Source organism: Artibeus jamaicensis, unplaced genomic scaffold, assembly GCF_021234435.1.
Source record: "Artibeus jamaicensis isolate MK-2021 breed Jamaican fruit bat unplaced genomic scaffold, CSHL_Jam_final contig_797, whole genome shotgun sequence".
NCBI classification, from domain to species: domain Eukaryota; kingdom Metazoa; phylum Chordata; class Mammalia; order Chiroptera; family Phyllostomidae; genus Artibeus; species Artibeus jamaicensis.
Genome location: NW_026521977.1, coordinates 20379119 through 20402542, shown reverse-complemented (window position 1 = coordinate 20402542; position 23424 = coordinate 20379119). Strand labels below are relative to the sequence as shown.

At 40.1% G+C, this 23424-nt stretch overlaps 1 protein-coding gene across 12 annotated transcripts in view; it reads right to left on the bottom strand.

The window, feature by feature from the left end:
* Nucleotides 1-23424, bottom strand: part of CD44 (CD44 molecule (Indian blood group)) — an 85252-nt gene that overhangs the window by 18928 nt on the left and 42900 nt on the right. For 6 of the 12 annotated variants that reach the window (XM_037128225.2, XM_037128227.2, XM_037128228.2 and 3 more), the window contains exons 4-9: nucleotides 20606-20674; nucleotides 18177-18407; nucleotides 10323-10478; nucleotides 7755-7868; nucleotides 7193-7309; nucleotides 2495-2620 (exon numbers count right to left, since the gene is read on the bottom strand). In XM_037128225.2, the coding sequence (XP_036984120.2) occupies nucleotides 2495-2620; nucleotides 7193-7309; nucleotides 7755-7868; nucleotides 10323-10478; nucleotides 18177-18407; nucleotides 20606-20674 (813 nt within the window). The remainder of the gene's footprint in view (nucleotides 1-2494; nucleotides 2621-7192; nucleotides 7310-7754; nucleotides 7869-10322; nucleotides 10479-18176; nucleotides 18408-20605; nucleotides 20675-23424) is intronic. The other 6 variants (XM_037128226.2, XM_037128229.2, XM_037128230.2 and 3 more) reach the window with 6 other exon arrangements.

Genomic DNA, 23424 nt, shown 5'->3' with positions numbered 1-23424 from the left:
AGGAAAAGTGCACTGGTTTAGTGACCATCTTGTCACATCACCCTTACTTGGCAAAAACACTTCTTTTAATAGGCTTCTTCCCTCATTTGGTCCTCTTCCACTTCACAAAGTGAGTGTGCAAGTAAAACATAAACTCATCACCCAATACTACCCAGGGAGAAGCCACGGGAAGTATTCAGGGACAAGAAGTAAGTAGCAGTGGGTGTCAGTGGGTTGGTCACCCTGTAAACACAAATGTGCAGTGTCTTTGGAGATTAACATGTACAATGCTGAGTGGTAAGAAATTTCACTGAAATATTTACAGACGCTTTTTAAATAATTATCACAAATCAATTCTGTTGAAACAACAAGTCCTGAGTGAAGTAAAGGCCAAATGACCCATAAACACCATCATTATTGTTGGCTCTCCGATTCAAAGTCCACCCACACCGCTGCCTCTAGAGAGACTTAACTAGTTCCAGATGACTCCAGAGGGAAAAACTGGAATATTGGGCTCCCACGTCTACACTGTAGTCTTCCCATACAAAAAGAAGAAAATCAAGATCTTCATCAGAAACAAACAAACAAACATGGCTGACGCCTTTATCCCAGATTGAAAAACAAGAACAAGCTAGCTAGCCCAAATCAAAACCCAAATTGGATATTCTCCCAGAAAAAGTCGTGCCTGTTGGTGGTCTCTGGACTCCCTTCTTTATCTTCCCTCTTATATACAGAATCTTTCACGAGATACCACACCCTTCTATGGCTTGAGACAATTTTATTGTCTTTGACATGCTCACCAATTTAACAGAATCTCTTTCTGTTCATCAGCAAGAAGACAACACTGATTCTGAAGCTACTCTACTGGCGTGGTTGTCTCCAATGCCTATCATCAGACCCTCCAGCGGCCACGTGCACAAACGCATGTGGGTCTCCGTGTGCCGGCACTTGCTCACCGTGATGACTACAACCCAGCTATTCAAACTCGTCTTCTGTTCTGACAAATGGATCTGTTCACTCTAACAAATTCATTTCTTAGCTTTCCTTCCCTTATGCTTCCCTTACATGAGTCTTCTTCCTACAAAAACTTTCCCTGACTTCCTTTCTCTGACACTCTCCGGAGGGTCCTCTGGATTTTTGGGTGTTATTGTTGGCCACATCCATTTGGCATCTATTACTTGCTGTCTCCTATTGTTGGATCTATTTTGATGCTAAATGTTTTCTTTTCTCAGTTAAATTTTAAGCCCCTTAAGAACATAGGCCATGAATTATACATTGTTGTGTCTCCACATGCTTTGCCCATTCACAGATATTTAATACCATGTGGTTTCTAATCACTAATATTTGCTGATATCTTATCACTACTATTTGGGAATGACATAGTTATGGGGTTCTAAAGATACTAAGTCATAAAAACTTTTGGATTCATTTTAGAGATAACTGTTCCAATTCACTACCAAGAGATGCGGTCACTGTGCCCTTAGAGCTCATTTTGATAATGTTCATGTTATGCACCCTTTTGCAGTTGGGATCCTGATTGCTCAGTGTCATGAGTAATGTCATCCCCATATTGGTTCTTCAGTTTATTTCCTTTTTTGGAATGTTACATTTCTGCGACCAAGACATCTTATTAAATAACAAAATAAAACTTGAGTAACTATTCATGGGTATGGTAGGAAACATGGATTCTTTAACTTTAAATAAAGACTGAGAAAAGAGGGGCATCACCTGCTACCAACTCTTGCAGATTCTCTAAGGAATGTTGTCATCTGATCTGATAAAGGAAGGATTCTTTTTAAATATAAAAATTGGTCAGATAAAATCACAATGCTCCATTCTTACAGAACTACAGCTAGTATCTTTTTTATTCTTTCTTCTTCAATTCGGATTTTTAAAAATAGCTTATAGATAAGAATGTAGTTTAAGAAAACAGAGACTGCATTCTCTGTCAAAGTTTTCCACTTATGAAATTCACAAACATTTATGGAGGGTCAAGAGTGGTCTAAATCTTAGGTCACTTGGTACCATATCTGTCTCTAAATGTGGCGAGAATAAATAATAAAGTTTTCTGAGCCTTTTAGTTATTTGTTCAGAATAAGCACTCAGCAATTTTTTGCCCTCTAAGATTTCTCTACCAAAGGCAAGTTTTATCTTTGGGCCTACAATGAAGATGGTCATTGAACCCATCACTTGACTTTTTAAAAACCCTGCACTTAGGAGCAAGTGAAACAGAACTCTTGATACTGCCCCTTCTTCAGAGGAAATGACTTCCACTCCCATCATTTTAGGACTAATTCTTCTTTAACTTTCCTGCCAAACCCTTCACTGTCAGCTCTGGACCTCACATTCGGATAAATGAGCACATCACTTTTACAAAGGAAAGGAATTTTTGAGGAAACTTCAATTTCCTTCTTAAGAAAGTAGACTGGTCTAAAACCCAGGACATATTTCTAGGAAACTAGCCATTTGGTAGCTTTCAAAACATATAATATAAAAAAGGCTCAGGAGCTATTACCCATGCTTTCTGTTTGATGACCTCGTCCCATTGGATGTGAGATTGGGTCCAAGAAAGAAGTCCAGGAACTGTCCTCTTGACTCAGCGTTGTCATTTCTTGATTTGGATGGCTGTCATTGGCTGAGGCTGTTGTGACCATGCAGTGCAAGCAATTGTTAAAGTGTTAGTTAAGCAGCCAGGGATACACTGATTTTCTAAAATACTTTTTTTATCTAGACAAGACATTGAAAACATTTTTCTGGTACTAAAAGCCAGGAAATGGCATAAACACAGAATGTTTTAGTAGGTATGAGTACATTCATTCTCATTTCCTTAGCAATCAGAATGCAAACTGGAGGACACAGAGGCATTAGTGACTTCTCCAGTCCATAGAAGATGAGTTATAGACATCAAGTAAAGATGAAGGAGTAGTTCTTGACCATGAAGCCACCATCCCTAAAAGAAGGAAGTATACGAGTCCAAGCACATGACATCATTCTGAGATAACCACATCCCAGAGAAATGCGGAATAGATGGTAGTAATTTAGAGAAGGAATCAGGTAATAGCTTCTCATGAGATAAACATGAAAGTAAATGCCATTCATTTCAAAGGCATGAATGGAATCCATTAGAAGTATTGCCTTCTAACAGTGAAATTTATGGCATAAATGACATGTAAGAATGTAGCACATGCTTTTGCTTCATTCTATGCCAACAACAAGGTATAGATAGAAAAGGTCACAATAGTAGTCCTTAGCAATAACCAATCACACCACATAGATAGTTACTGACCCCATCACTGTGCCAAGAATATATTCAAAAGTTGTCACAAACTGGAAGGGCATTATTCATTATATTCCATATTGCAAATGGAAACATGGGGATATTTCTCACTGATGCTAAATGAGAATATCATTCTTAAAAGGAATTCACATTCTTTTACTAGCCACATTGCATTTCAATGTTTCTGTCTCAGAGACAAAAGAATCATGCATAGGAGCTTGCAGAGTCAAGTTATCTGGCTTAGATAGAACTGAGCTTAGGCATGGTGATGAGACTGGAGTCCAATTTCCACAATCCCATGATCCAAGAACATAGAAGTTGTATTTTTTGTAAATCAAGAAAAAAACCTTTTATGTACAAGGAGAAATCCCCAAAGGGGCATGACTAAGGGCCAAATGATATCAGACAGGTATTCTTCTCAAAATGTCTGGCTCCATTTCTTACAACATTGAGGTTCTGACCAAATGCTTTCTAACACACTCAGTATTTTATAGAACCATCTCTAAAGTGTGGATCCACATCATAGAGTAGATTCCTTTATAAAACAAAAGGGAGTATTTTATAAGAGCAGAGTCTCTGCTACAATCTTGCCAGGGGATGCCCCAAACTGGATCTGAAAGTCATATGCACACGGGCACACTGTGCTAATATCCACTTATGGATATTAATACCCTTTATGTGCTGATATCCATTCCTGTCCAGGTGATTTGTTGTGAGCATTTAAGGGCTGGCTCTGTGTTGACCACATCATAATTTACTAAGGAACCTTAACATCTTGTGAGATTCCCTTCAATAACTTATTTGTTCAGTGTCCTCAATGTTCAACATTTAACCCACGAGAAAATTGCCACACAAGTTGGCTTGTTAAACCATCCATTTCTATCTGTCCCTGCAGTTGGATAGAGTCCTCTCTGGGCGTTTGGAGATACTCTCCATGCCATCTATTTGTAAACCACTGCTCTTTCTGGGTGGCCGTGTCTTCCATGGTACTACTAGGCGTTGCCAGAGCTGTGAGAATAATTTCAATGGTCAGCCATTACTGTCCGATTTCCTCACCCACATATATCTTTCTATTTTAATGGCATATATATGTGGGAGAAAAGGTACAAAAAGAAAACAGGAAGGAAAGAGAGACCACGAATTTTCTAAAAGAGATATTAGAAATCAAATGGCCGAATGCTTTAATTTTTCAGCTGGGAAAACTGGGGCACAAAGAAGATTTCATTCGCTCAAAGTCACAGAGGAAGTTCTGTACCACAGTCTGTGAATTTCCCGGTGCTATTCTTATTTTACTAAGGTTTATGACTTCTTAGATCCTGTCGGAGAGAATTGTTCAAAGAATTATCCTCTTTGTTCATGCGATTTTGTTACAAGGAATACATTACATAACAACATATGACAAGATAGCCCGGTAGGAGGCCATCTGAAATGGTGGTCACATGACCCATGGTTGCAGGTCCTGGAAGTGCCCCAGAAGTAGATTTGCCCGGAATGAAGGATGTTGGGAATGACTGGGATGCTCCTCCACCAGCACATGATCAGGTTATGCTCATGTGGCATCTAAAACTGCCAAATGCATCTTTTAACAAAATTAAGTCAGTGCAAGAAAACTATTTTTGCCAGTGTTTGGCATTATATAGACAATAGCAATATGCGACAGGCTTAAAATTTCAACCACTCAGTGTTGTAGTTGTCCAGTTTTTAAAAAGATACAATGAATGGAGTAAAATTGTATCAGGATACCCATGGGAAAACAAGAAATCACTGACATTTTCATCCAGGGCAACTAATAGCAGCAAATTCTTAGTTCTCAAGATAAAGAGAGCTCATAAACTTGCCAAGTTGAAGTAGACTTTGCAACATGTAAAACTGGTTGTATCTTATTATTTTAGAAAATACGTGTGATTTCATAGTATCAATAAAATTTTACCCTAGAATTGGCCAAAATAGTACTGGGGTTAACTTGTTATCAGATGGGAGTTAAAAAAAGTCCCCAAATCTTAAGTTTTACTTCCCGCTGACTAAATCATTGCCTTCTGACAAGGAATGGAGTTAGAAAAGATATTGAGTGCAATTACAAAAAAGGAAAATATTAACTCAAACATCAACTGCCTATGGAAGTTTCAAAAAAGGAAAAGAAATGCATGCATACATATGAGTGCACATACACACCGTTCTATATGCCTTCATCATTATTTTTACAAACATGAGCCTTTAAATACCCAGTAACCTCCTATTGTTTTCACCACGTGGGTTAAAAGAGTAGGATTTCCATTGTAAAATATTACTCTTCTTCTAGAAAGTGTAACATTCTTTTGAAATAAGCCTTTTTACACTTTCTGAATTATATGAAAATTCTTAAGCCAAGAATAAGTTAAATGTTTGCATTTTTGCCATTTTTTCCCAATAACATTATGATATCTTTACTTAATATTTAAGTTTTGTACTAAAATCAATGATAGGGTCATTTCTGTATAATACTCAATGGTTTTATCAGTTTTCTCCAGGGCCTTCTTCAATCCTATTATATAGTCTCTTAACTCTTTGACATGTCTATTGTGCTGTAATATTCCTTTGGTAAAGGCCAGAGGCCACCAACCAGAATCTCTTCATGTTTTGCAAGTGCTGATAAGAGAATTACTAAGGCTGGTGGGCTCCCCCTCTGGTAGGTTCTGCTATGTTTGGTTTTGCAACCACCTTTCAGTAATGAGGCCCCTGACCCCACTACCACCTTTTGACAACACTCTCATTAATTCCAAGCCTCTTAAGTAGCTCTCAGTTTTTTTAAGCACAAACTGGTACAGAGGACTGGTACAGAATACCATTCTTATTTATTTCTCTTTTTTATCAGAAGACCCTGTTCTTAACTCAGTCCATAATCCTCATGCATGCAGCAAAATCGATCAGGGTAAGGAGTGAGAGGTAGGCATGTTGGATGTGTTCAGTACAATAGCTACGACTTCTTAACTAATGTCTTAGCTAATGTATGAAATGTTTTTTCTTTTCTGAAAGCATCCCTCAACCAGGGAATTGCCAAACCTCTTTGGCTTCTCCCTCTGGATTCTAAGTGGATGTTTCTTACATTTTTGCTTTAGAGATACCCACAGCTATGAGAATGATGGCTGGGGCATACTTTTAAAAATGCCACAGGCTGTTATCCTAAATTAAAGCTTCTTTTATTCCAAACATGATAGGCATTTCTCCAAGAAACAGATGAAAGAAGAGTATATACTTCTTACATTTTTTTCCTATCCTCACCATCTAGTAGCGGACTTAGAAATGTTTGAGAAAACCTGAGATGTTTGCACTTAAGTAGAAATAAGTAGAAATAAGTAGAAATAAGTGCATAGGCTTAAACAAAAATAGATTAGCCATAGAATTCAAATGTAGACCATCTGAGCTACTGACTTCTCTCTAAAGAGCGTAAGGGATGCCTTTCTGCAATGCAGGGAGGAAAAGAACGTTAAGAAGAAACTGGACTCATCAAAGGTGTTCACAGAAAATAAAGATTCCATGAAGAAAATTTAAAAAAAGAAAAGAAGGATTCCAAAGAACAATGCACCAGTCAAGTTTTCTTTCCAGATGCCACTCCCAAAGCACCAACAGAGCAAACTCTTCATTATACATTTTCATAAACACAGAAAAATCACCCAACTGGAACCTCTAGGAATCCTTAACACAAAAACCATATCTCAGGACTTTTTTAAAATTTCACTTTTTAAATATTTTGGCCTTTTGGGCAACCTGACAAGTTAACATTTTTCTTCCAATTTCTGAAACTCAGGTGCAGATTTGGCAGATTTTCATGCTCTGGGGGTAAAAAAACATTACTGTGTGGAAAGAGATGTGGCCATGTCTAAAAACAGTCTCTCCTATTCTTTGGAATGGCTTCACTAGCTCATCTAACTCAGGACTGCTGACCACCATCCTTCTTACTTGTGCTTGTAGAATGCTGGGTCTCCTCTTCGTCATGCTGTTCACGGTGAATGAGAGGAGGCTGTGGCTCCTGGGTCCACTTTTCGCCATAATCACTGGTGCCATTTCTGTCCACATCTGTTGTGATGATGGTTACATGCACTGTGACTTTTTATCAATCAACCTTTGATGGTTCTGCTCTCCCATTAAAGTACATGATATTTAACAGCTCAGTGCCAGAGCATCTACTATCAACACTTTCGACTGTCTTTACTAATCTCTCCCAAGAAAAAAAACAATGGGCAAGGAATTTCTTAACAATGACCTGTTATTCCACTATCACCACTTTCTCAACAGCCATAAACCATCCATCCTATTGTATTCAAAACAGAGCGACATAACATATCTTGTGCCCAGATGGTATGATTGATAAATGACCCCTAAGTTGAACCGAGTATCATCATGAAAGTTCTCTAGGAATTTTTGATGAGATATTAACTAAATTTCCTGTGTGTCCCAACCATTGACCTTTGCAGCCTCATAGTTTGAGAAAGAAACTCTTTAAGAATGCATATCCCATTACCAGTCATCCTTGGGGTTGTCTGAAGTAATACTTCCGGATTGAAAAAGCCTGGGCTCCACTCGTTCCGATCCTGGGTCTGTGTTGGGATGTTAGAAACCCGTGGTGTGGTTGCAACTGTGATAACGATGATTGAAGTTATTAGGAAAATGGTATTTCTTCAGCCTTCACCACCTGTTTTGCACTTTGTCCCCTTCTTTGGTCTATATAGTGAGTCATCTACACCAGGTTGTATAGATGGTTGAGTGGAAATGGAAAGAAAGCAGAGAATGCCTTCAGCTCAATTCAGCCATATGGTTAAGCATCCCAGTGTCCTTTGTATTCTGTCAAAGAATACGTTGGGGTTAGAACATGAGATCTTCTGAAGGAAGGAGCCAAAGAAGTTGTAGCAGGAGGAAGAACACTTTTGAAAACACCAGCCCTCCACCAAGGAGAACCAAAGACAGCAGAGCGTTGCCCATCCATGCAGCCAATATTGGCTCTTTGCACTTGAAAGTCCAGGGAATTTGTATCAGTGGCAAGTGTGCTACATGTTGATCCTCAGGATGGAGAGGTACATAAAGTTACCTCATGATGATCACTTCATTTCATTAGTAGTTTTGGTGGGGAAAGAGATACTCAGGACATCCACAGCTTTCCTACTGGTGATTCTAAGAAAGAGTATCTCCCTATGACCACCACATGATTTGCTGATACATTTCTGCAAATACCAATCAAGTACAAAGCATTCCACAAGCAAGCCATTCATAGCCGATGAGAGAAAAACAAGATGCACAGATTCAATAGAGAAACACCATAGGGAACCGACCACCATCACAGCAGATATCCAAGAAAGACAAGAGGCATACTGTCACCCAAATGACAGGGCTGGAATAGGAAGTATACCCAACAGTAAGATCATGACAAAATCAGAATCAATGTCTTTTGTGGAAAGGTTATATGCAAATCCATCCTAATTCTTTCAAACTTCATTTTGATACGTAATTAATACAACACTCTTTTCAGAACTATGCAACTATCAGCTCTATTTCACAAGTTAAGAAAAATCAAGTTTAGAATCATTGACCACATTTGCAATAAGCACAGACAAAGTGGCAGTTTTCATACCCTTAACAGAAGAAAGAGGGCATCCTGTGCTTAACAGAAGCACAGACAAAGTGGCAGTTTTCATACCCTTAACAGAAGAAAGGGTATTATGCGCCAAGCACAAAAGTGAACTGAAATGGGAAAATATGCCACGGAAATAAAAATTACCAAGGGAAGCTTCCTCCTAGAGTGTGATCACACAATTTATTTTCAGGTTGATCTGTTTGGATTGCCACCCAAGAGAGTTTAGTTTCTCAAGTATCAAGACAACATCTTTATTGGTGGCCTCACCTGCAAGATGGGGCCATATCCTAAACCCAGGAGACAGTGTAATAATAGAGCTCTAGTGTTTTGGTTATTTGCTTTCATCCTGAAGTTGTTAAAAAGAGTTTCCTTGTTCCACAGAGTAAGCTCTGAGGTGTCCAGGCTAAAATGCATACCATTTAACAGCTCACACACAATGCATCTGGTGCATCTCAAGTTTTTATTCTGTCAGTACCATATATAGTTAGATGCCTTCAAGGCCTAAGCTACTTTTTGGATCCCTTCCTCCCTGGATGCTGTCCATTTGGGGATGACAATTTTAGGTTAGGAGGGACAGAACTTCGGTGACCTAAGAGAGCTCATGTAACAAGCCAACGTGACACCTTCTCTAAGGAAAAGCGGAGCTGTTATGGAATCAGGTTCGGGATTCTCATCACCATTCAGCAATATCTTAGGTCATTACAGGTGTGAATAGGAAACTCAGTCATCAGATGGGATGTTAGACCCATCACTGCATTTTTAAAGGACATTTTTTTCAGCTCAATTTCCATTTCTGTTCTCAACAAGTTTTACAATTGTCATGAATTTGGATACTATTGTGCAGTGGCTTTACTGCTTGTTTTTAATATTTGCACTGTTTTGCTAAAGCTCGGCTGATATTTGCACTTTGCTCCAATGTCTTTGTGTTATATTGGTGCTCAATTTGTTAAAACTCTGAATTTGTTCCCTTAACTTCAACCAGGGCCTTCTAAGTCTTCAATTTAGAATCATCTACTACTTTCAATTAATATCCTCTCAGTCACATTCTCAAGTCCATTGCTATTATAGACTATGAGCTTTTTGAAGGCGAGAGCTCTGGCTTCTTTCGTCTTTGTGTTCCCTGCACCTAGTGCAGTAACTACACGATGAATATTTGTAGTTAATTTTACTACACCATTGACAAAGTTCAATGGTCCAAAGAGAATCTGTAGCAGCAGAGCACAGGAAGAACATGAGGCATTAAGAATTTTATAAAGCATGTTTTTCCCATTTCTCTCTAAATATGTTTTGGCTTCCATTAAATAATTATTTCTTCCTTTAGAATCTAATCAAGGTATAACTAAGGTATGATCGAAGGCTTATGCTCATTTTTCATATTAACTATTTCTCAAGAGAAATACTATCGGGCATCACTCTGATAAGCCTTGCATAAATAGTTCTACTGTAATTGATTATTCTTACTGGTACTGGAGATAAAATCTTCATCATCATCAATGCCTGATCCAGAATGACTGGGGTTTTTGTCTCTTTCATCTTCATTTTCTTCAACTGGCTCCCAGCCTGCTGAGGTGGTATTTGAATCCGTACCTGTTGTGGTGACTTGCATTAGTAGCTGAGCTGGATGCCAAGTAACCCATTTGACAAAGGAAGAAAATCAGACTCAGAGTATATAATGGAATTACCATAATTATAAGAAAAAGTGAAACATTTGATATGTATAACCACAAATTCTTTTTTTATTTTTATTTGACAGATAGATAGATAGATAGATAGATATAGATTTGTTGTTGCATTAGGGATCAAACCCATAACCTTCATGTATGGGAATAATGCTCTAATCAACTGAGCCACCCAGCCAGGGCCTATCCCAAATTCTTATATCTTAGTTTCTGAAGCTAATCTTTAGATCTAAAAACAATTGGCTATGATTTTACAACTGAATAGTCTCTTTAAGAAAATTAAAGAATAATTATAGACACAACCCAGCCAGAAAGGTAAAAGAAAAAAAGGCCAATAAACACTCCCTCATGCTTTTAGATACATTCATTAACTTATTAACCATACGTCATTAAAGGTAGGGCATCCAGCAACGTGTAGAGAAGTTTCACATGTGCCTACTTGCTTTGTCAAGTTACTTTCAAAAAAACCTTGGAATCTAAACACATGTTAGTCATCTCTAAAATATAGCTGTATTCATAATTTGCTGATTCATTTATTATCTTCTCTAGCATCAGACCACTGTACTGTAAATGCAAATGAAACCTACACTGCATTTCCCAACAATACTTCAGCATACAGCAAAGGAAAAAATGTCAATTAACAGATAAGTCTTTCCTGTCACTTATTAGTCACCCTTTTGGCTGACTAAAATGGACTGTAGCCAGGATTTGGAGCAATTCTCACTTTTCTGCTTTTGGAAGCAATTGCAGGAAAGAAGACAACCCTGCGCCACTTTTCCCTGGTCACCGTAGAAGATGTCTCTTTACCGCAAAGGGGTTTCCTACATTTTGAATCATATTCACACTATCTTTTGGAGTGACCATTTCTCTTCTCATACTGTTATTATCTACCCCAAGAATAGTTCCACTGATTGAGATTTTTCTATATTTTGTTAGCTCTAAGTATGCAATTGTATTTTCTCCTGAGAAGTCAAAAATTTCAAGTGACTTTGGCCATTGTAGAATATCTTTCAGAGCCAAAATTTTGTTCTGTCATCAAGAAAGACCTGGCCCATTTTCACGGTCCCCTTATTAGGCTCTTCTTGGGCTATATTAATTCTGTAGAGTAGAAAGAAGAAATCTGCTTAACAGTACTATAAAATCAAACATACAGATCGCAGGCCTCATGATCCTTCTGAAGTCATCGAAAACATTTGTGAGACCAGAATGGACTTTATGTCAATGAGAATTATTGAAGACTGTCAAGAAAACAGATGAAATGAAATAATAACAACTCATCACCAGCCATTACTATTGTGTGAAGATGGTCCTTGGATTCTGGTGGTTGAAACAACCATGAAAACCAATCCTGAACTCCTCGCCTCTTGGTTACCGTTTTTGGAAGTGTATCACTAGTGCTCATCAAAGCCGCAAGCATAATTGAATCAATTGTTAATGATCAGTTCCTAAAAAATAGCATTGTGTATGCATTTATTCTTTTTTCTACTCAAGAGAATCATCAATACTTGATATATGGTGGAAAGAAAGGGAGAAAACACAGAAGCTCCATTTCTTTCAGAGGCCCAAACTGTAGTTCATAGAATGTCAGAGATGCAAGGACCTGAAATATCAGGATTCACGCTGTTCATCTCAAAGATGAAAGCGCTGTACAGCACAGGTCTTGGCCTGTCTGAAGTCAGGAGGCTAACCATCAGAGAGCTCTCAAGAGGAACATGATAGCTGTTTTTGCATTTTGAAAGGCAATAATGTAAAAGAGGAACTAAAATTTTGCCTATGTTCCCAAAAGGCTAAATTGGGACCTGCACTGGGACTTGTGGAGATGGCCATTCTTTCAAATGTTGAATTAAAAGAGTTAATAATCTGAATTATTCAATAATGAGCTTCTCCATAAAGTATTATATACCCCACCATCAGAAAGACCACTTAGCAGGAAAGTCATGTAAGTGATTAAATGATTTAGAAAGTATTGATTGAACTAGGCCTTTTGAGATTTCTCCAAATCTGAGAGCCTATGAGTCTTAAACCCCGCTCTTCAGAGTCTTAGCCCTTCATCCTCTACACATTCAATGTTGGCCAACCAATATCCTATATATATCCTATATCCTAACTCCAAGAAGTTAGGATATAGTATTTCTGCGAGCAATCCTAAACACATAACCCCAGCAATCCCAGATACACAGAAGGATGACATCTGAAGTGAAAAATGAAAAAAAAAGCCTTTCTGTTTTTATTGTTTTCCATTTAGAATCCAGATGCTCTAGCAACCTTGCCTGTGGTCACTGTTTATAACACTTTGCAAAAACAGATCAGGGTACCTTGAGTTGCAGCTTTTGAAAAGAGGAAAATCAATCGAGGAAAGACAGACAGAGATGAAGTGACCCAATGACTTCAGTAATAAGACTCCTCAGAAAGAGTCCTGATATGCCATTTCCGTAACCATGGAGTGCTTCAGAAAAATATTAAATAGCAGATGGAAAACCAAAAAAAAAGTTCAAGCAGAGACACTGAAACCATCATTAAATTCCTAAATACAAAAGTAAGGTGAACTAGATTCCCTCTTTCAGCCATCAAGAAAGCCCAGAAACACAAACAGGACCGTCCCCTTCACAATGTTTGTCCTGCAAAGATAAACATTTTAAACATTTAAAACTAGCATACCCCTCCCTCCCTCCAGCATTATCTTAGTCACTGTGATACGCAATCATAACATTGACACTGTTTTCCTTCCTTGAGCATTTGTCGAAATAAAGAATATTCAACATGTTACAAGCTAAGCACATGTAAAGAATCATTTTTATTGCTCTCCTACAGAAAGAACACTATAGCTTATTATTTTAAAATGTGATTATATCCTCCATCAATGAAAGTTCATCAATGAAGATATGCTTATAATCTCCCGTTATTACAGATTTTGAATCTTCTCCCATAAAAGCTCGCAAGTCAACATGCTCGGCAGGTGCTTGGGGTTAATAGTCAAACATCCAGGGAGCTTGTTAGAGGCCTGGATTCTGGCGGGAAGCAACAGGTCACTTCCTACACTTGCAGTGGAGGTTGTAGGTGTCCAAACAAGTGTCCAGGGCCTACACTTTCCACCTGTCAATCAGTACTCCCCTCTATTATTATTGACTGTAATAAGCAGCAGAGAGTGGGAATGTGCATTTTCTAACAGACCTTTTACTAGAGTACTTGTTTTGAAAGAGGCTCTTAATAGACACCCCTATAGAAAGAAAAAATAATTCCAATTATTTGGCATGTCGCCCAAACGAAAACAAGTAGAACACTTAGGAGGATCCAGACATGTCCCAGATCCATAGGGCTCGCTGATACATGAGATGGTATCAAACCCTGTGCTCCCAACAATCATGATGGAGCATCAGCAGAAAATGGTAACAGATGGCCTTCTCGGGTCCTTTTCCTCAGCACTGGCAGACTTGGTGTTCAGGACAAAAAATTAGCAGAAGACGTAACAGTGCACCTGTCGTTGCTGTTGTTCCATCCTGAGCCTTAGGCTGTGAATGATCAAACCAGGACCGTATCCCATCAACTGGCTCCTGAGCTGCTGCCTGGCTGTGGGAGCGCACAGCTGAAGTAACTGAATCAATTATGCAAATGTGCATTTAGTGAGGTCTTTCTACAAAACCTTTACCCTCAGATCTGTCTATAGGTAATGTCTGGATCTAGTATAGGGTAAAGATTAGAAAAAAAAGGAGAGAGGCCTGATTTTATCTTTCCACTCTCCTGAAGTCTCCTGCGATCTCAGGATAACACCAGAAATAGGTGCTGAGGTGATGCTCCTCCTTCTTCAAACGGAATCCCCTGCATACAGGCTCAGGGCAAAATCAAGGAACAACTTAATATTCTGTGATGGAAAGAGATGTTTCATTAACTTGATTGGGTGACTCAGCCACGATGTGAAGGTCTTTAATGCAGAATTTCATAACATTGCTTTCATGCATCTTCTTTTGGAGTGTCTTTAGAGGTGCTTGCCTGTATCTTTTGGGTCTATCATTTCCTCCAGTAACTGTGATGGCACCTGACATTTGAAAGCTCTGCTGACACTCATAAACCGCAAGTTAAGCTTTATACTGTGTGTAAGTCAAGCAAGAACTTTGTAAAGGGAGTGTGTTCAGCGTGGTGATATCGGATTTCAAGCATTCACCCATCACTTCCTGTAACTCTTCATTCTAATTCAGAATGCACAGTGTTTCCAGAAAAAAAAAACCACAACTCTCTTGGTAGAGAAACTCTGGACTCTGTTCAAATTAGAGGAAGAATAATTGGTAATATTTTTACACACTGAAATCTCTTATTTGACTCCCAATTTGGACTGAGTCCAAAACGTTTTCCCATAGAACAAAAATGGCAAAGATCACCCGGATAAACATCTAAACCACTTGTGATTTTTAAAAATCATTTTGAGTCACACACCCCTTTGGGAAATGTGATATGAGCTATGGCTTCTTTCCTGAAAAAAAAAAAAAAACAAACAAAAAACAATTGATCCTACATGTACACATTCTCAAAATTTTGCATATTATTTCAGGTGCTCTTGTATACCTTCTGGTCTATTATTGAACCTCTTGGAAGTTCATGAACTCCAGGTTAAAAACTTGGACTCTGTACACACCAAATGTCAACCATCTGCACAATAGATTCATACTGCAAAGGACACATTTGTTCAGAATAAAGAGTACAGAGATAGGAGCCAATTTCACCAATGATACCCTGAAATAAACCTGAGCATTCCCTGGAAAATTCTCAGACATCCCATTCTTACCTCAGAAACTTGTTAAAGATGCATAACTCAGGCTACCCTCACCCAATAGTACAGCAGGAGAGACCAACAGCAAGTATATATATATATATATATATATATATATATATATATATATAGGAACAATGTAGAAATTGGCATTATTTCTGACTTCCTGAAGAGATTTGGGGAAAAGGAAAAAGCTAATGCCTAGGCAGCAGAGTTTCCAATTTCCCCACCCAAGTAAGCCATATATATATATAGGATATATATATATATATTTGTATGTGTGTGCATACATATATACACATGTATGCACACACGCACATATTGCTTTGACACCCAGAAGACAAGGAAATAGAGTTCTCCCAAGCAGGAGTCTGCTTCATGAATTAGTTTAGGTTTTTGGATCCCAAAGAATTCCAGATCACCAGTAGAAAGGAAGCCGATGACCTACCTCCAGGAGGGCTCGTCCAAAAACAACACTTACTATAAAGAGTTCACTGGAAATCGAAAGCTACCCAGATGGTTGTTCTTGTTGGTTTTCCTTATTGCCACCCACTGAGGACCCTTAAAGAAGGAATGAGCCAGCCAAGCCAAAGAGTGATTGTAGGTACTCAGCCAGCCCTCCTCTTGACCTCTGCCCGCCTGCTTGCAGTCACTCCCTCTCACTCATTTCCAGATCTCAGTCTAACAGTCATGAAGTTGTAAGACTCTGCTCAGTGGACTTAGAACATACGGTCTATTCAGGAACTTAACAGTGTTCACTTTTCCTAGTGGGCCATGTGCCACTTGCAAGTGTCCTGCTGACTGTTTTGACACTCCTCATTGCATGCACTGATTTACTGAAGCCGCCATTGGCCTAATTGGGACCTACAGCACTCCAATAACTCTCGGATTAGCCTCGGACCCACTCTGGTGGACAAATGAGTACCTTTCTTCCATAAGTACTAAAAAATCTTAGCTAAGTGCCTTGGAAAGAGAAAAGCATGATTCCTTTCCCAACCCAAACCCTGAACTAGGTTTCGGTGAAATCCCACAGCACACTCCTTTCTTGATTTCTGAACAGTGTATAAGCTCCATGAAAGTAGGTCCAACTCTGAGTCCCCAGGAACGAGAGCAACGCCCGGCACTGAGGAGATCGCATATATTGGTTGAACTTGAATGAGTGACTCACTTAGTAATCCTTACCTCTCTTCTATTATCCCTCTCTAATGATGTTCACTACTGTATTGTTAGCATTAGAATAGACCTAGTACAGAGTAGGTCTTCAAATTTTGTTTGCTGGCTAACTAACAGGAAGGAAAAATGCAGTCCTTAAAAGATGTGCTATGAATCGTTCAGACAATATGCTAATTGACTTTCTTAAGGCACATGTGAAATACTCACTTGTTAGCAGAGGCATTTATCAGGATTTTCTACTTTAGGGGGAAATGGTATTTTAACATAGCCCTGACTTGCATCCTGCCGAGACCAGAATTGTTGTCTGCAGGTATCTGACAAAACTGAAGGCCCTGATGACCAGCACCTTCAACAGGTCTGCTTTTAAAGGGTGGAGAAATGGACATGTAACAAGGAGCCAGCAGCACAGGCCAGTTTGCAGAGGCTTCTCTCCAGAAAGGTTGTCCGAGGGATGACAAACAATGAAAGTGACAAACAGTTGGCTCTGGAGAGCTGATAATCTGGGACAGCATGGGCAATTGGAAAGAATCTGCTTTTTGAAACGCTCCAAAGAATCTGCAGAGGATGACCAGAACCCCAAACCTACTTGTACCACTACGAGCAAGCTGCTAATAGAAGTTCAAGGCATGGTCAAGCAAGTAACTGTACTCACTCATGCCCTGGAGGAGTTCCTGGCTTCTGGGTGATGAGGGAGAGAAAAGGTTCCTGCCTTGAGCATTCACAAACCAGTAAATTTCTACCACACTCTTTGGGGAGCAGAGCCCACCCCTCCAGAGCGGTAGCCAGAAAAGGAGCAAGCCCACACCAAACGAGGAAAGCTGCTCAAGAGGCCGATGCCCTAGTTGAGTTTAAATAATCCTCCACAGCAGGAATACAGCCAATCTGAAAACATGGTTTAAAACAAACCACGGGGCAGGGAAAGCAATGAGGGAAGTGAAGAAGGAGATGAGAGGGAGATGTAAACACTTTCCAATGAAGCAAAGCACAAGGGGCCCATACCCAGAGAAATCTAAGGCCACATTTACATAATTCCACTCTCGCAGTGCCAAGGTCATGAATGACCCACACAAACCAAGCAAGTGCTGAGAGCCTTCCCCTACAGGCTGGCACAGAAAACTCTTAAGCAGATTTAATTCGATCAGAAAACTCTTTCAGCTGTGTTTCCTTGGACCAAAGACAAAGGAACTGTTCAGTCAATCATGGGCGACGAAGAAGACTAAATATCACACAATCAATAACGTGAGTATAAATCAGGTTAAAATATAAAAACATAAAGTTAAGTGAAACATAAAGGAGCCGATGGAACGGTACACAGCTGCTGGGACCTCCAACTTATGAGAACGGTGCTATCCAGAGGTGGATGAGCACCAGAAGGAAACGTGCAGAGATGGACACAACTTCTGTGCTGGGTGTGAATTCTCACCACACCCCTGGGACCGGAGAACAAGGGAAGTTCTGAAACACCTCTCGTGTGGCACTTCCTATGCCAAGGTAAGAGAAACAGAGTTGCAGATTAAAAACAAACCCTTGGCAGTAGCAGTCCTGTGTGCATGGCACCGACTGCTGCTGTGGCCACCTCCCCAATGACATCACCAACCTTGAGAGAAGAGACAAACGACATAGGAGTGCCTATCTCTCAAGAACAGAGATGTTCTGGCGGGCGAATCGCTATTGGAAAGCACGGCGATCCATTCTCCTTACTGGTAACAGAGGTATCCTCTGGGTAGCTGGGCACCGAGGGACGGTCTCCGCCTTGGGTCGGGTATTCGGTTGGAAGTTGGGTGTGGAAGATGGTGTAACTTGTTGGAGTGTTTCTTTCACTGGGGGACACACCACTGATATCATCATCAGTAGTGGTGGCATTGATGTCGTCAGGGTTAGTTCTGTATTCGCCTCTCTTGGTGTAGCGGGTACCGTCACGGTTAACGATAGCTGGGAGAGAGAGAGAAGGCATTTTCAGAACTTGACAGCTCACGTTCTCCGAGTATAGAAAAGACTCGGAATTAATGTGTAAGATGGTGACTATAACGCTGTTTTTCCTTTTTATTATGAAGAGCAACTCCTAACTACCTATCTAGTTGGGGGTGTTTATAGCTGAAACATTGAGAAAAATGTACCCTCCCCTGCCCACTCACACACCTTGGAAATGGGGATGGAGCCAGAGGGTGTGTTTGGGAGTCCCTGTGTTTGAATTCCAGTTTTCTATGGCTCTAGACAAGGTAGGTAACTCTCCAAGCTTTCACTTTGTCATTTGTAAAATAGGGATAATACTCCCTTCTGTTATGAGGACAATATAATATTGTATGTAAGTGTTCAGCACGGTATTCAAAGTATAGCTGGTGCTCAATAAATGGTAAATCTCCTGGCTTGTCCCTACTTTCCCTTCTCAAGAACATGTAAACTTTGTGTTATTAATTCTACCCATTTCAGGAAAGGATATGAAGTAGGAGACAGAGAGGTTATTAGCATCGGCTGGGAATACATGTTTGCAAACTCACGAAGAATTACATTTTCTTTCTAAGGGCCAAATTTTGTCAGTTTAAGTGAACCCCAACTCCTGGCTTAATAATTAGCACGCTTGGATATTGAGAGAGCCTCCACCCTCTGTGGAATTCACCCTTAAAATTAAGAAGCACAAATGTATATTAAGAGCAAAATCTCTTGATTTCACCAAGAAAATGACTAGAATGCACAGGAGGAGTAAAAGCAAGGATGAATTCATCCACTGTTTCTCCCTAAAAGTATTTTCTGCCTTCAGGTCTGGGCCACTCAGTGCCTAACTGAGCATTTACCTGAAATTATTGTCTGCTGTACTGCATTGGTGGGACTAAAGATTCCTTTTGCCCATCTAGCTTGCCCACGTGGAACTATTCAGAAAACATAAATTTAAAAATATGCCGAAGTCTCAATCACCCTGCTAACCTCTGCAGATGAGGATCTGATAAGGAAATACGTCCAAACCCGTACAGGTCTGGACTACAAAAGAGATCTGTGGGGACCAAGGAAGTGGGACACTTGTTGAGCATCTACTGTGGGCCCGGCATGCATTAGACACAGTATCTTTCTTCATTCTCTTGGGAAAATCTCATATGTTGGCCCATTACCCAGGTTTGAAAACAGAGGCTCAGAAAGAACGAATCATTCCTCTAAGCTCAGCCCAGGTGGAAAGGAGCTAGGATTTCACACCAGGCCTGACTGAGATGGCACCTGTCGCATTGCAGGCCTCTGTTTCCTTTTGCAAGGCACAGGCCAGGGACAATCCTCTCCATTACAGTGTGTGTTGGGGGGGTGGGGCTGGACTTGTGTGTTCCGGGGAGGTTCTCGTCTCCCTGTTCTAGTCGCCACTGTTCCCTGGGCACTCCGAGGGGTCCGGCTCTTAGCAGGCAGACATCCGACCTTCCCAACACTGTGCTACTTCTCAAAGAAATGAAGTTCAGAGGCAGTGAGATCAGAATCAATAAGCTGACTTTATCTGAAAACTTGGGTTGAGATATTCTGTTTTCTACACTGCCAGATGCCTACTTCCGGGGATCATTTTCGGTGGGCTGGTATAAATAATGTTGAATCACCTATGGGGAAGTTTATACCCTTTATAATTGTTTTTCAACACTCCAGTTAAATCAAACGTAAAACCTGGGCAACAGAAGGCCCCTGCCCCGCCACCTGTTAATCCTCCTCTGTGAGGCAGAACACAGATCAGAGCCTCCGGCTGCCAGAATTTAGGAACATTTTCATTTTCCCTACATTTACATTCACTTTTAAGGTTACTTTCTATTTATGACCAGGGATGTTGACATTTTATTTGCAGCTTTAAAAAAATAAATGTATTTTAGGTACAAAAGAATAGGTCAATTAAATGTAACATATGGATAACAGGGCTGTGGACATGGAAATGCCACATAGAGTGAGAGTGCTTTTCAAATGACTGAAGTTTGAGGAACAGGCGTGGGGGCAAACCCGGCAGCATTTTAAGCCACTGCAGGAAAAGAGGAAGGGACGCTGCATCATAGCCGATGTGCCTCCCCGTAGTGAAAGGACTGCCGGTCTAGGCCAATGTGAAACATGGAACAGGCACCTGGTCCCTCTCCCAAGAACAGAAAAACTCAATCAAAGTTAGAAAAGATACATACTTATGGTAATTGGTCCTTCAAAGGCATTCGGCAGGTCTGTGATTGATGTGCAATCTTCCCCTTGTGGTGCTGTAAGGTAGAAAAGAAAAAAGGCATGAGAACTCCAAATAATATGAGCAAAATTGATGACCATTTCTATTACTAAATTAGAATGAAGGTTTATTATAACTCATCCCAAATAATTTTCTTTTTCTGAACCTTGGTTAAGTCTCCTAGGAACTTTTCTGGTCTTTGTAACACAGTTTCCATTTTTATTTAGCTTCATACATTTTTTGGAAGCTCATGTGTTCCTCTTCCCACACCAGCAAATTCATTCATCAACAAATACCTGTGTTCTATATCAGGCATCGTGGAAGGCACACTGAGGGTACGACAATGAATAAGATAGATATAGTCCTTCTCTAACAAAGCACACATTAGAAATTTATTTTTTAATATGTTATTATAAAAGTAATCTGGGAACTCTGAAAAAAATTTAAAGACATGTATAACTACCATAAGAAAAATCATGTATAATCTCAGTAATCTACAGAAATAATTAAAAAACATGGCAGAAAAATACAAGTGAATGTGTATCAACATGAACAATATGAGAATCTCAAGATTAAAATAACCAACAAAATTTAGTTGATAGAAATATTTAAAGACAGACTAGGCTTCAATCTTTCATTAATGTATTAATTTTTTTTTATTAACTTGACTTCTCAACATAAAGTCTGCCTTTGGTCTAGGTGACCAGAGTATTTCCTGAGGCTGCTGTTGTGGCATATCTCACTGTGGGTATCTCTTGCTTCTTTTTCTTTTGTCCTCCATTTATCATCCACACCCTCCCCAGACCCTTGGGAATTAAGATTTCTGACCAGGCCTTGGGCCTGCTTGGATACCCGAGATGTTAACAGTAGCTCTCTGAGAAATGCCATGTGAAACCCTGTGGAAAAAGGCTCTGGAAGTTCTACCTCATATGCCATCCTGAGTCCTAAAAGAAGATGGCAGATTGCCTTAACCAGCTGTTCCACTCATGTCCAGGTGCTCTATTCAGTACCCAGACCTGTGATGAGCTCTAAAATCTCCATAAGATTTAAATTGGCTTTCCAATTATAGGAAGGATAGATCTAATCGTGCATGACAACTTTTTATCCTGTGTGCATGTGAATATGCTCACCTAAATGTAAAATGGCAACTTATTGCTTAGATTGGTTTCTCCCAGAGCTGCTTGTTGGCAAAGAGCAAGGAAGAAAGAAAGGGGTGGATGGATGGGTGGATGGATGGAGGCAGGCAGGCAGAATGCTATCTATCACAAGGAAGGCTATTATCCCAAGTATTCTAAGTGTCCTGGCATAAACCATTGGGTGCTCGTAACATTGTACAGAAACACAAGTTGAACAAAACAGGGTTTGATTGCTTCCTAGTTCCTAGGAGCATCTTTTCCAACAGATAAACAGGATGCTTTTTACCTGCCTATTTCTTTGGCCTTGGAGTGAAACTAAACAGCAGCTTTATATTCCAACTAGAGAAAAAGCAAGTTTTAGGAAAAGCTATTCTTGCAAAAGCTGATTAAATGATTCCACAGAAGAGAAACTCTAAAGATAAAGAGAAAGCCGCCTCTTTGGGAAAGCCGTTTCTCACCATCCGATCGAAACCAGCCCCTCGCCACCCCCCATTCCGGTCACCATTCTGCCTCAGGCTTACCACTATCTAAAATTATCCTGTTCGTTGTACTTAACGGCTGTTCATGGCACATCTCCCAACCCCTACCATCTGCTCTGCACCCACCTCCGTAGAAATATTTAAGCTCCAGAAGATGAGTAGGAACCTCATCTGTCATGGCCAGAACATTTATGTGTTGATGGGGACAGAGAGGTACTCAGTAAATATTGTTGAATGAATGAAAAAGGGAAAAAAGTTCATTCTTCTAGTAAACACACCAAGATGTTAATCCTCAAAATGGTCTGTATATACAAACAAGTCAAAAAACATTTAGATAAAACCTGAGTGGCAATACCATAGAAATGATTAAAGAGTTACAGACCTACCAGTTCATTTATTCACTTTAAGCAATTACTCAACACATATGACAGACCACACAATTTTTAAAAAGAGAAAAAAATAAATAAATAAACATGTTCTTGTCCCTGCTTTTGAGGAATTCACAAGGTCATGGAAGGCAGTAATAATGAATACTTCTTCAGATTTTTAGAGTTTTCCAAGTATTTTTTTCCAACGAATCCCTCACTTCAAAATCAGGACAAAAGGCCACACCGGGCAATCGAAGAGCCTCTCCCCAGCCTGCTGTGGGGGCCCCGCCAGAAGCTGGCCTGACCTGTGACGCGCCGCCGACGCTGTCACACTGCCCAGACCCAGAGACACTCCTCAGATATGGCTTCTCATGGCAGGAATGGAAGACAGTTCCCCAAATTCAAAAATGACTGCACACAACAGCAGAGTGCACTGGGAATTTCTAGGAGATGCATTATAACAGAGGGGGCATGGTGTCAAAAACACTAAGACAGTTTTGTGAATGATGAGAGCATTTGTTCCCAGGGACACCCTTCATGCTCCAATTCGCCTTCTTATGAAAAGCACATCAAAGCTGGCAAGCCTACTAAGATGGATGGTGACCCAAATGTGCAATTACTACACTCACGCTCCCAAGTCAGATAGCAGGGCCTCGTTAGGCGGCCCTTCATTCTGTTTAATGAGCACTGTGTTGCTGAAAGAATCAGGCCTGGTGTGCTTTTCCTGAACCTAAAGATTTGTTAGAAAGACCCCGAGGTGAGCTTCCTGGTGGGCTGCATCTCAAAACCTCGCCTCCACTGCAC